We start from the raw sequence: 14377 nt of genomic DNA on the forward strand, positions 1-14377 counted from the left end.
GTGCATTCTATTGTGCATTGGATGATACGGTCAGCATTTTTTGTTGTTGGTGGTGGTTTGCCTGTTGTTATTTCGTTTCAGGTCATAAAAGAAATGGCTTTATTGTCCATTTTCTCTTATTTCCCTTCCCACATCAGCTGGCATTTTTCAGGCTATGTGTCTTCTGATCTGTGCTGAGATGTATCAGGTGTCCAGACTGCAGCACATCTGTGAGCTGTTCATCATCACACAGCTGCAGAGCATGCCAAGCAGGGAACTGGCATCCATGAACCTGGATATAGTTGACCTGCTCAAGAAAGCCAAGGTAATTGGCCCTATGCATCTGGTTGTTGGTTTAAAAAAAAAAATCTTCTAAAAATTATACGTAAAAAATGTTTCTGCTTATGGAGAGATTTATTAGTGTTTGTCTTAGTCTGGAAGTTTGGTGAAATGAGGGTAAAGTGCCCTCACAGCAATTTCTGTGGCTAGACAATTTTGAAGCATACGATTTTTGCACAGTCCTTTTCTAAGGAGGTCGAATTTGCTGATAGGAAATGTTTCAACTGAATGGCAGCCTCTATTAGAGTCATTTAAATATGTTGCTTTACTATGCCATATAGGCATTATAGGAAATGGAATTTACATTGCATTTCACCCAATCACATCTTAGGGTTCATGAAAGACAAATGATAGAATTGGTCTGTACACACTGATAGAGATGGTTAGGCTAAACTCATTTATTTGTTCATTCATCCATCCTTCCACTTCAGGGACATGTTTTGAAGTTCCCAGTTGTTTGTAGGAAGTATTGGTTTACTTCATTAATCTTTGCAAATGCCTTTTGTTGATCTGGCTCGTGGTATCATGAATATATTCAGTAAAAATGTTTCAGTTGACAGTCACTCCAGCACACTGTACTTTCTGGCTTCTAAGCTTAGAGCCATTTTGTTTTTAAGGACTGTATTCCTACACATTCTAGGGAACAGAGTTTACATAGTTAAGCTAATTGTGAATAACTGCAGGTACAAAGATCCTACAGTATGATCTATAAATAAACTCAGATCTATAAATAAACTCAGTCTGCCTTTTTGAAATCTCCTTCTGGAACTTGGAGATACTGTTACAGTCAGAAATCTGCTGTTTCCTCATTCCAACTCTTTTATTCCTAGGAGTAAGAAATGTATCCAGACATGTCAACCTACCCTTGGTTATTCTACCATTCTATCCCCTGTCTTATGAGATTTTTAGGGCTTACAGCAGTCATGGAATATAATGGTATATATTGAACTTACAGTGAGCTGAACCTTCTGGTCTCTTTTACAGGAGTATATCTGACCCATCTTTGGAGACTATCAGGACGTTGTAAAATATTATCTGGCATACAACATATTGGCTATCCCTATCAGTTTTGATATCCAAAATTAGAAAAATATAATCACTTTGTTTTCAGGTTGCTAAAATGGAGCCACATAATGGGGCCAAGGACAGACTCTGACAGCTAAACGCTTGCCTCCAGGTTGGGATGAATTCATTTAAGCAACATGTATATTTCTGGGTATAGATGGAATTCATTTAAAGCATCTTACTGTCTCCTTAATGATTTTGGGGTTCATTTCTTTCATAATCAAATCTCAACATTGTATGTAGTTAATTTTAAAAATAAAAACGAATTTACAAAACCGAGTAAACTCTTGCATATGGTTGGAGCTTGGGGCCGAGGCTGTTGGCTGGCCGATGAATGCACAAGTGCAGTATGCTGCGTGAGGGCAAGTCTTGCCAACACCGCAAGGGTCTCTAGCCCAGTGAGTAGACTTTGGTAGTAATTCCTATTGCAAGTAAAAGAGAACAAAACAAAAAGAAAAGAAAAAAACCCCACAACACCGAGTAACTTTGATCTTTGTAATAATCTTTACACTGAGTGTGGGATAAATGGCTACCCTCTAGATTTAGTTTAAAAATTCTCTTTTGTCCTTTTTAGTATTTTCACAACCTCAGTTCATTTCTGGTGTGTCATTTTCGTACTATTCTAAGAAGTCTGTGAGACAAAAAACATGCTCATGAGCTTCTCTTTCCTTATCTTGTAGTATCCTGTTAGTTCAAAGAACTTCTTGTATGCTTGGATGGATTTTTTAGGTGCCTCCGTCCCCCAAACACACACAAACACATGCACACATGCACATACGTATATGTTTCCTCACCAGTGTCATTGATGATTGTTTTGTCAGACATTTTTTCCATGACTGTGTGGTTTTGATTATGTAATTATCTTTACTTATTTCTCTTCAGTTTTAAAAGTGTAAGATACCAGAGGTGCCTGAGTTGCTCAGTCGGTTAAGCGTCTGACTTCAGCTCAGGCCATGATCTCACAGTTTGTGGGTTCGAGCCCCTCATCAGGCGCTGAGCTGACTGCCCAGAGTCTGGAGCCCGATTTGGATTCTGTGTCTCCCTCTCTCTGCCCTTCCCCAACTCACACTGTCTCTCTGTCTCTCAAAAATGAATAAACGTTAAAAAGAATGAAAATAAAAATAAAAGTGTAAGATACCAACTCCTTTGGAATTTTATTCTTTGTTTCTGAAGACTATTCTGTTTTCTAGGATTAAGTCTCCATTTACCAGTCTTCCTTTATTCTAGTCTATTCTATTCTGGTCCCTAACTTGGCGATTTACAAATCCAAGGTAATAGGATAATTTTCTTGCTCAGTTGTCTTTGAAGTTCCTAGTTTGAGGCTTTAGTTCACCAACCAGTTCATACTGTTGGTCAAAATTTAGTTAAACTTTGCTTCATTGTTTCTCTAATAGAAGGGGAAACTGTCTTTTAGCAGAATTAGACTTTGAGTAGCTTTCTGAATAAGCAAGGTTTCCGATCACTCTGTTATCCTCTCTGCTAGTTTTGTAGTGTATATCAGGAAAGCGTCCTTCATACCTTCCATGTGGTGGAGCAGTTTGGTGTTCTGTTACTTGGCCTTCTCTAACCTTTCTGGGTTCGTTACCATGATTCTACCTTCAGGTTAGTATCCATCAAGTTGGACTCGAAAATTCAAAAGAAGCTTCTTTCCCTAAATCAGATTAATTTCTCTGAATTGAAGTAAAGATCTCCTTAGCCCTACTCCCTTTTAAATCCTATCTAGCCAAACATTGGTGATGCCTGTGAAGTCCTGTTAACTCTCATCTTAAAGTTTTAAACTCCTTATCTTACTTACGATCTATGCATTAGTATTTGGCTGCTTTAGGCCACCAGTTTGGTTTCTGGCCTTTTCCTCGTGAGTTTCTGGGTGTTTTCTCCACCATTATTATTCTTCACAGAACTATTAAATGCTATAGCATTTGACTTATAGTATTTTTATTCTGTTATTTATTGCAGTTTAAACCTAGCACATATTTTTCCAGAAAAGTAGTTTTTACAGTGAAATGCATTCTGTCTCTGGCTAAAAGCCTACAATTGTGACATCTTAAATCTTGGTCAAAAATAAAATTCTGCATTATAACCATGTTTTTATAGCCAGCTATTCATTTCAGTGATCTTCGTTCTGTTTAAAGGCACAGCCCTTAGGTCATTTTCTGAACTTTTATTTGTGGGTTATCTTCTCTGGGTTAATCATCTGATAGTCTGCTGGCTTCTGTTAAAATAGCTGCACATTCTTATTCTGTCTCCTTGAGATCACTCACATTTGCTAAAAGATAAGGTGAATAAAAATTGTTAAAATGTGACGTGGTCATAGCTGAATTAAAGTGTCTTTCTTGTACAAAGTGTCAGAATTTGTGATTTTGTATAATGAAAATCAGAGGGACCTGTGGGTTTACATGTGAAAATATTCCCACGTTATAACTTTTTAGAAGAGCAATACTGGAGTTTCCTCCTTAAGATTTGAGATTATAAATTTTTCTTCAATTTCTCATTACTTATTGCTTATATTTTTGAGCTTCCCTTTTTTTAAATTTTTTTTTAATGTTTTTTATTTTATTTTTGAGACAGAGCATGAGCAGGGGAGGGTTAGAGAGAGAGGGAGATACAGAATCTGAAGCAGGCTCCAGGCTCTGAGCTGTCAGCACAGAGCCCGACGCGGGGCTCGAACTCACAGACGGTGAGATCATGACCTGAGCTGAAGTCGGAAGCTCAACCGACTGAGCCACCCAGGCGCCCCTGAGCTTCCCTTTTAAGAGCTATATTTAGCATAAAGGTGGGAACAACCTAAATGCCCATCAATAGATGAGTGAATAAATAAAATGTGGCATGGACATACGGTGGAATATTACTCAGCTTTAAAAAGGTATGAAATTTTAATCCGTGCTGCAACATAGATGAACCTTGAGGACATTATTCTAAGTAAAATAAACAGAGAAAGCCTAACTACTGTCTAATTCAGTGTTTATGAGGTACCTAGAATAGTCAAATTCATAGAAAATAGAGTAGTGGTTACCAGGGACTAGGGGCAGGGGTAAAAGGGGAGTTACTATTTACTGAGTACAGAGTTTCAGTTTGGGATGGTAAAAACATTCCGGAAATAGATAGTGGTGACGGTTGCAGAGTAACATGAATGCACTTAATGCCTCTGGTATCCTTAAAGAAGGTTAAAATGGTAAATTTTATGTTACGTATATTTTACTGCAGTAATAACAAACAGAACTATACTCCTGTATCAAAGCTGTCTGCCAGCAAGTTACTGTAATCTGAATTGAGTGGTTAGATGGATCTCACTGGACTGGCACAAAGGTGATGATGTCGTAGCTGTGTTGCTCCGAGTTTTCCTTCCATTAGCTGTTGAAACTCAGAGTGAGAAATATGCTGGAAATCCTGCTCACTGTTACAGTATATCCTAGTTTGAAGCAACTGTTCATACAGAACCTTCTCAGAGACATATGTACACGTTGAAACTCATACTTTAGGTTGATGACATTTCCTTCACAAACTATTTTTTGGTTTGCTCTTCAGGTGCATGGGTTCATATTTGGCCAAGTGTGTACCTTTGCTAACCAGAATCTTATCTCTGCAACCCAGACAGAAGTGCAATTGGTGAAGGCCGTGACCTTAGATTAAAAGCTTAAACCAAATCCTCAGGAACCTCAGCCAGTCTTGTTAACTCCTGGTGCAGGTGCCTCTGCTTCAGACGTTTAGCCGCTCCAGCAACTGGAGCTTGTTTTTCATTTGATTTGGTGTCTTCACTGCTATAATTTTATGATTACATGTTGGCAATTCCCCCCCTTTCTTTCTGCTCTCAGAGTAGGCGGAAACATGGACACAGTGAGCTCCCAGTGGGGTTCTCATCGCAGACTGTGCTCCCCGCCTGGTGTGCGTTCATGGTCCCTGCATGGTTTCACACTCCATTTCTCTTGCAGTTTCACCACTCCGAGTGCCTCTCAACCTGGCTGCTCCATTTCATCGCCACGAACTACCTCATCTTCAGCCAAAAGCCTGAGTTTCAGGATCTTTCAGGTAGGTTGCTAATTACTGTTTTGAAAAGAAAACTGTTTTTGTTCTTAGATTTGAGACATAACTTGTAGGAATTGTAGCTGTTAAAAAACAAAAAGTTAAAAAAAATAAGTCAGCATCATATAGTCCTCTAAATATGCGGTGCAGGGGCTCCTGGGTGGCTCAGTTGGTGAAGCATCTGACTCTTGATCTCAGCTCAGGTCTTGATCACAGGGCGGTGGGTTCAAGCCACATGTTGGGCTCTGTGCTGGGTGTAAGCCTATTTAGAAAAAACAAAAAACAAAAACACAGTGTGGTAATTGAGGACTCTCTAACTTAGAATCAGCTGGCTATATAAGTAGCTTGACCTGTGTTACACAAGAAGTTTTCTAATGATTGTTTTATAGCTCCATCCATTTTTAAATGCACCTTTTTTTCCTGAAGTAGAGAGATAAGGTGACCTCAGGTGGTATTTGGTTGTGATAAACGAGATCTTGGTTTTAATCACCTAAGTCAGAAGCAAAATTTAAATAGTACAGATTTCAAAAATTTTTCTTGTGAAAGAATTGAAACTATCATTTACTGTTTATAGCAGTTCTATTGTTCTGATATCTATATTTAAGTATATCTATATAGGAATCCATTATATTACTTGGGAATAACAGGGTTTTTTTGTTGATAAATGTTGCAAAACTTACTGAACAGAGAGTATACATAATGTGATCTGTAAGATAAATTATAAACTTTAAAACCAATCACAGTGTGAGTTTCTGAGTACTGCATAAGAAAAAAGAAAATGAGAACAGAACAGTCATCAGAGTAGACAGTTTAGATCCAATGGTTTGCTCATGTTACCTAGAATAGGCTCAAGGAATAATCAAGTTAAAAGGCAAAGGAAATTAAAGATCACCTAGTTAAGTAGTTTCAAACTCTAAACAGGGACGTGTCCTTGGAGATGCCTGAAGGTTTTCTGAAGAGGGGGCAGAGAGCTGGAAGTAGCTGAGGGAAGAGGGAAGGAAGAAGAGAAGGCTGGAATTTGTACTTCTTGGATGCCCCTGCTTTTATATCTTAGAGTTTTCCATAAAGTTTTACTTGTAAAAGATAATTTGCTGCTAACAGGTTTGAAAATCTCTGGTTTCTTTCAGCTTCTTGCACAGTATAGGAAACTAGGAAACACATAGTCTATTTTTGGCAGCTGTATTCAGTTAGGTGACAAACACTGTATACCTATTGGGAGCCTTCTTACATATAATTTAACTATTAGTGCAGTGGGGCAACATAATAAATTAAAGCAGAATATAGAGATTTACTAACCATATACTTTGTGCAAAAAAGAAACAAACCCCTTCCATTCATAAAGATAAAGTCTGCTTCTTGCTGTTAGTGGGGACATTCTTATACAGTTATTCTTTAAGAAGTTCTTTCAAAATGAAACGAGTGAACATTGTGATTTTAGAACCACCTTCATTATTCTGCCGTAGGTCCCCTTCATTTGTAAAAAAAAAAAAAAAAAAGAATAAGATTGTTTTCCACTTACTATCTTGTGTAGAAGTATGCCACACAAGGGAGTACTATTAACAACCTTAGGAGAAAGGTGCTCTATAAATCTGTTGGGTTATAAATTTTTATTTTATCACTTATACAATTGACTGTGAAGTATGTTATGACTGCCTGGCAGAGTGAGAAGCAGGACTCCAGGGTGTGCTTTAAGAAGGTAGGTGAGAAGATGAGGCAATGTCAGTGACTGTCTTATGTTCCTTGGATGGGAGTTAAGGTATCACGAATGTTCTGATTCACTGGTACCTGTTTATGTTTAGGACCTGCTGTGGTGTGTCATTGTAGGCAGTGAAAAAAGCCCCTGGTGGATAAGGGAGAATTTGCTAATCTAACTTAGTAGTCACAAACTGGAAATCTGTGGGTTGAATGTAGCTGAATATAGTCTGCCAAGTGTCTTATTTGGACCACGTGGTGTTACTTTTTTTAGTGGTCATCATGTAAAAATTGTAACAGTTTCCATTTCTGTCTTCTTTTGAAAAGTTGGAAGACCTGGTTACTCTCAGCCCCTCTTCCCACATGGCAGCAACCTGGAACTGAGCAAGTAGCTGCCCTTTTAAAGGACCGTGTCCCCTCCAGAGTATCGTAGTCACCTCTCCTCCTCCCTGTTGCCTTATACTGGACGTACTTCACAGTGTCACTTGAAGTTGGAAGGGTTCTTGTCACCATCAATTTACAGCTCCCTTAAATAATTTCCCATTTTCGGTTTCAGATATTATCAAATTATTATTGGAATTATGTGAACTGTTTTCTCTCGACTAAAAATTCTTCTTTGAGCGTGTTTAGAAATTGAAAGGTGAGGGGTGCCTGGGTGGCTCAGTTGGTTGAGCATCCAACTTTGGCTGAGGTTATGATCTCGCGGTTCATGAGTTCGAGCCCCGCGTCAGCATTGGGCTCTGTGCTGACAGCTCAGAGCCTGGACCCTGCTTCAGATTCTGTGTGTGTGTGTGTTTGTGTGCGTGCGTGTGTTTCTCTCTCTGCCCCTCCCCCACTCAACACTCTGTCTCTCTCTCCTTCAAAAGTATATAAACATTAAAAAAAAAAGAAATTGAAAGGTGAGAATAGACAAGATGTCATGTTAATCCTGGCATTGATGCAACAGAACTTAGTTAAATAGCTTTTAAATGTTAGATACATTTTATATGCTGGACTGTTTTGAAAACAAATAGCACTACGCAGGAATATGAGTTACCCTTGGCATTTATGGATTCATTATTCCCACAGTTTAATTTGGCCCAATATTGTGTTACATGTTATATACTGCAATTTTTTTTTTTTTGTCTTGTTTTGGTTTTTGTTGGCTGCCAGAGCTCACCTGTGATAACTTTTCTATTTTTTTAAATCTAAACCAAGGGAGTAGTCTTAGGTCACCTTTTCTTCCTAATGAAACTACAGCTAACTTCCTTGAGCTGCTAGATTGTTTCTTTATATCCGTGTCCTGCAGCCTGGATCAGGTCCTCATTAATCTGAATTATAATATATGAGGTCAAACAGTAGATGGAGAAGTGGGAACTGACTTAGCAGAAAGAAACCTAAGTACCCACAGAAGGGAATACTATGAGAAACAAGCTGATTCAGCCAGCAGAATACCAAGAAACCTTAGAAACCTGAGGGACCAGGTATTCAGAAAGCAGAATAAGGGTTGGGGCTGAAAGCAGTACTTAGTTGAAAGTTGATGAAGATGCTTTTGCTGCACTCCATCCCACCCAGACAGACAACTCCTTCTCCCTCATCATCCTGGAATGGGAGGTTTATTACTGGAGAAATTAAACCAAAAATGTTATAGAATCACAAACTCCAGGTATAGCTGAGAATGGGTTAAGGAGCTGGACTGAAAACTTAGGGGTCATGTGAAATTGTGCATGTTGTATATTTAGCCTCCAGGCTCCTTCTAGGATTTGTGGCAGCCAGGTGTTTGCCTGGCTCCCATACTCTGGGCATGAAATTGAAGCATCTTTCTCTGGCCTCAGAGAAAAAAATATACAGGTGCATTCATTTGGGAATTCTTTCAGTGAACCCAACAAGTATCTGCTCAGTTATTCTACCAGTCAGTAAGTCCTACCCATGACCACAAGATATCCAAATAGCTTTCTAGTGTCTCACTCTTAAATGTAAGGAGATAACCAGGGATCTGCAATTACTTGAGGCAGTGTCCAACATGGAAGACAGATACCAAAACCAAAATAAAATTAATAAACACACAAGAGAAAGAATTTAGAGGCACAAAAAATAGGGAAAAAAACTTTAAAAATTGTAAATTAATATCTTGAAAGAATAAGAGATATAAATCCATAAAGCAGGATAGTTTTGAAAAAAAAACAATAGTTAATAGAGTTTTAGTTTTGCAAGATGAAAAGAGTTCTGGAGATTGGTTGCACAACAATGTGAATGTGCTTAACTATATACCTAAAAATCGTTAAGATAATAGATTTTATGCTGTGTTTTACCATAATTTTAAAACAATACAGGAACAAGAAATAGTTCTTGGAAATTACAAATATGATAGTAAAAACAAAGCAAAAAACCCTAAGTAAATAATGGAGTTGAAACAACTACATAAGAGTTGAAAAATAAAGATAAGGGCATCTCATAAAAAGGAAGACAAACAGCTAAAGAGACAAGAGAGAAAGATTTTTTAAAAACTGGGGGCTCAGTCTAGGAGATGAAGTATCTGAGTAATAGAAGTTAATACAGAATAAAATTGGAGAGAGGAAATTAGCAAAGAAGTAATACACGAAGTTTTCCTAGTACCAAAGGACCCAAGTCTTCAGATTGAAAGGATCTACTAAGTGCTCAGCTTTATGAATGAACAAGGTCCATCACTGGGACGTGCAAGAACACTGACTACAAATAGAAAAATCTAAAAGTTTTAAAAGAACACAGATCACTTGCCAAGAACTATGAATCTTAATGGTAACAGAGTTTTCAATAACTTTGGAAACTAGAATGCAGTGGAATTCTGTCTTCGACGTCTTGAGGGAAGTTTTCAACCTAGAATTTGGTACCAAACCAAATTACAATTGTATGTAAAGAGGATAAAGATGTTTCATCACAAGCATGGTCTCAAAAGTACTTCATATGTACCCCCTTTTTCAGGGAGCTAATAAAGGTTGTGCTTCACTAAAACTAGAAAAGAAACTGAGTGAAGGACCTAGAGTCTACAAGTGGAGGGATCCAACACAAAAGAAGGAAGCAGGCCTAGAAAGCAAGAGGGTACAGGGCTCTGAGGAAGGGACGTCTCCAGGGCCATGACAAGACCGGCAGCTGCTACCAGAGTAGTTAGATTATCCGGTGACTGTGGTTGGGTGGAGAATGGAATTGAGAGGATGTTAAACAGTTTGGAAGAATAAGTCAGCTATAAAGAAAACTAATTAAATGAAAAGCAAGTCTGTTGTCATCTCCAAGAAAAATAAGTCTTATTTGGGAGAAAAACAAAAAGAACATAAATACTACTTGATAAAGAAGTGGGCAAGATGTATATTATCGTAAATTATGTAATATAAATCCTGATGACTGATTTAACCAAAATTATGTTAAACAATTTTGGAAGCATTGAGTGAAGGGCCGAGGATACAGAGCAGAGCTTGGATCCCATCTGTTAAATAAGGAATCAAGAGTTAATATCTAAACTTGATCCAAAATAAAATATTTGCAATTAACATTGTTTTTTCTAAAAATTTTAGTGGAAGAACGCAGTTTTGTTGAAAAGCACAGATGGCCATCGAATATGTACTTGAAGCAGCTTGCGGAATACAGGAAGTATATTCACTCCCGGAAGTGTCGTTGCTTAGTAATGTAACCCAGAGCTTTTATATACGTACACTTTTTATTATTATTATTATTATTGTTATTATTATTATTATTATTATTATTATTATGAAGAATGGGATACCTCTGTGTTCCAGTAAAATTCTGTGACTGAAACCAATATGGGCGTTAAAAAGAATTACCATACAGCTTAATGTGTTTGTTAGTCCTCTGGAAAACTAACAAACCAAACAAACAAACAAACAAACAAAAAACTACTATTGTGATCTTAAAAGGGAACAAAATATACCATAGGCTAAAACTAAGGCGTCACCATCCTAATATATAAAGTTGTTATACAGCTATTTTTTCCCTTTAAGATGCCCTGTTGCTTTAGTGATACTAGTACCCCTCCCAGTTAAGAAATGTTTAAATTAAGAAAAAAAATCATGTAGGATTAATTTTAAAATTTCATCATGTCTGATTAATTGCTCTATTAAAATAATGGGCATTTTAAAGACCCGGTATGACTATTTCAATAATGAAAAAATCTAAGGTAGAGCTGATCAGTCTGAAATTTTAAGGAATAGAAATTTGCATGGAATTTTGAAAGTGAAATGCCACGTGGATTCAAATCAGTGACAATGTTTAAACCATCATGAAAAAAAATTATTTTTTTATGTGGACAACCCAACTGTGCCACCTTGTCTCTTCTCTGGATTCTGACTGGGCAGGAGATCTAAACAGAGCTGGCTTTAAGGCCATGTAATGTGTGTTAACACAGGGGCCCATGCTTGGTTCAATGCTCTGCCATTGCCATCTTGGTATTCTTCATAATATTTAAAGAAAGGCCCTGCATTTTCACTTTGTACTGGGGCCCCCAAATTATGTGTATCTCTGGCAGGATATGTACTGTATTTCATCGCTCAAACATCATTCTCTCTGAAAGCAAAAAAGAGTCATTGACATCAAGGGAAGAGAAGGAGGCATGCTGGAAGGAAGAAATCACATGGGGTTTCCCATCCTTGGGGAAGTCTCTCCTGCCTCTGCTGCCACCTCCTCAGGCAAGGGAGATGTGCCTTGTGGTGTCTCAGCATTAGAACACTCACAGCTCTGGTTCCATAACAGGTGAACAAATGCTTTCTTGATCATTGTGAGACCAGGATGTTAATAAAAGTGTCCAGTGTGACTTTAATGCATCATTTATAAAGATGTTCATAGGAAGAGATGCTTTCTGGAGAATTTGTAAGCAAAGGCTCAAGAGTTTTTTGTTTAGTAACTTACTAAGCTTAGGATGTCAGCAGCTTGAATTGTTTGAATTCTGAGGACCGCAAGGTTATTTAATGAGGAGTAGCATGAATTTTGACCTTCAAGATAACCCAGTAAGTTAAAAGAAAGGATATAAATCAGAGACTCATTACATGTAGAGAAAATGGTACTAGGATAGAATTATAGTGTCTCTTGTATCAAATGTCAACAGAAATAATTACATTAGAAGCTCACAAGCCGAGCGATGGAAGATCAGATTACTATTGATTGTTAACATCATTTTCATTTGTAATTCAGTATTGGGATATAATTTTCTTTTAATTTCTAAGGACTTTCGAGGACACCTCTAATTTTTCCAGCTATTCAAAGGTTTAATTAAATGGTTTTATACCATAGTATTAGACAAAGTACTATATAGTTAGTCCTTGGATGTATATCAGCACTGTTAGAGTAAGACAGTAAAAATGCCCTATATATATTTTTAATTAGATTGTATTGATGAAGGTTACTGGAATGCATTTTATGTTTTTTGTATGTTAATCACTTGGGTTCATCAACTATTGGCAAATCCCACTTGACAAGGATAAGCATTGTAAAGAATAAATACTACAGTAGATTTCTAGAAATTCATCATATTTAAGGTCTTTTAAAACACAATAGTCTTATGTTCTTCCTAAGCGTAGTCTTACCCTGTGTGAATTACAGCACTTAATGTTCTAAATCAGTAACTTTCAATCTAGGAAATTGAAAAAATATTAAGTTCTAAAGCAAAAGAAAGTATTTCTTGAAAATACTTGTAAATCTAACATTTACCTAGACCATAGATACTATTTTAGGTTGTTTGACCTGAGTGGAAGTTAGGTTTGGAAGCTGTTGCTCTGTTAGTGTTGAGCATGTAGTTTTTATTATGAAAGTGCTTTACCACCTGTGTGAGTGACTGAGACACACTGATGTCATGGCTCTTCAGAACTAGTCAGAACAGTAATCAAATTAGTTTTTAAACCTAGACTCTTCAATACCTTTGAATTAACTCAATTTAAAATAACAGGAAATTTAAAAATATTTATCAACTATCTTGGAGAAATGAGTGCTCTTTTTGAATTTTTTTTTAAATTGAAAGATTATTTCTAGATGGATGTATGCTTTGTGCACATCTCTGCTTCAGTATATTTACCAATCATTTTAATTAGAGAAGATACTGTGTGGTAGAACTAAGGCCTTTTCTTTATGGGCCAAGTTTTCACCTTATATAACCCTTTGTATACTTCTGACCACTCTCTGTTCATATTATAAGAGAGTAGGCTTGTAAAATAGACATTTCAGTAACATAACTGAAATTCACCCTGTCCAAGCCAGCATGGTGGCTTCATATTGGACAGTAACAGAAAACTGAAGAATTGGATAAATTTAACTTCTAAGACAGCTGAACTTTTCAATTGTAATTTTAAAAACTACACTACACTGACATAGTTAATTAGAAAAAAATTTTCCTCAAGAGTACTTTATTTTATTTAAAGCATCTGTTTAATTCAATCTTTAATAATTTTGCTAAGAAGGGTATGTGTGTATTTTAATATAGCCTGACCTGGATTTATATGTTTTTAGTTTTAGTATTTAACATTTTGTAACAAATAAACTTTTTTTAAAACAAGTTTAACATAGCGTCCTGCAATTATTTTACCTTGGATGTTGAAATGCTGAAATAAATTTGGGAATACTGCCTGTGTTTCTCACGCATAATTATGTTTCACAGATAATTTCCATTACATAGAAGATACTTAGAATATTGCTGATGTTGCTGATGCCTATGATGAGATAAAGAAATTTATATTTCCCTTTAACAGCTGCTACTGGCATTTCTCTTACCAAAATAACTGCCTTTATTTAGAAAAATGCTTTGATAATTATTTAGCATAGAAGTAAGCCCTGTGGCTTGAGTGTTGGCTGAGGCCATGACTTTTGAGAAATATGAAGCCGTTCTGCATAATATAGGGTTAAGAAATTGGAACTTTCCAACAAAATGAAAAGGCAAGCCACTGAATGGGAGAAAATATTTGCAAATCATTTATCTTATGAGTTAATATCTAAAATATGTAAAGAACTCCTATGTCTCAATAGCAACAAAACAAAATAAAACAATGTGATTGAAAAATGGGCAGAGAATCTAAATAGAGATTTTTTTTTCCAAAGAAGACATAGAGATGGTCAACAGGAACATGATAAGATGCTCAGCATCACTCATCATCAGAGAAATGCAAACAAAACCACAATGAAGTATCACCTCACACCTGTCAGAATGACTATTATCAAAAAGATGAGATAACTAATATTGGTTAGGATGTGGAGAAAAGGTAACCCTCATGTGGTGCTGGTGGGAATGTAGATTGGTGCTGCCACTGTGGAAAACAGTGTAGAGGTTCCT

The 14377-nt window shown here is 36.8% G+C and overlaps 1 protein-coding gene across 1 annotated transcript in view; it reads left to right on the plus strand.

The window, feature by feature from the left end:
- The window catches only part of RHOBTB3 (Rho related BTB domain containing 3), a 53791-nt gene extending 40251 nt beyond the window's left edge, over positions 1-13540 (plus strand). The window contains exons 10-12 of the mRNA XM_047862812.1: positions 138-304; positions 5313-5409; positions 10623-13540. Of these exons, the coding sequence (XP_047718768.1) occupies positions 138-304; positions 5313-5409; positions 10623-10738 (380 nt within the window). The 3' untranslated portion in view covers positions 10739-13540. The remainder of the gene's footprint in view (positions 1-137; positions 305-5312; positions 5410-10622) is intronic.
- The last annotated feature ends 837 nt before the right edge of the window (positions 13541-14377 follow it).

This window comes from Prionailurus viverrinus, chromosome A1, assembly GCF_022837055.1.
Source record: "Prionailurus viverrinus isolate Anna chromosome A1, UM_Priviv_1.0, whole genome shotgun sequence".
In the NCBI taxonomy this organism is placed as follows: domain Eukaryota; kingdom Metazoa; phylum Chordata; class Mammalia; order Carnivora; family Felidae; genus Prionailurus; species Prionailurus viverrinus.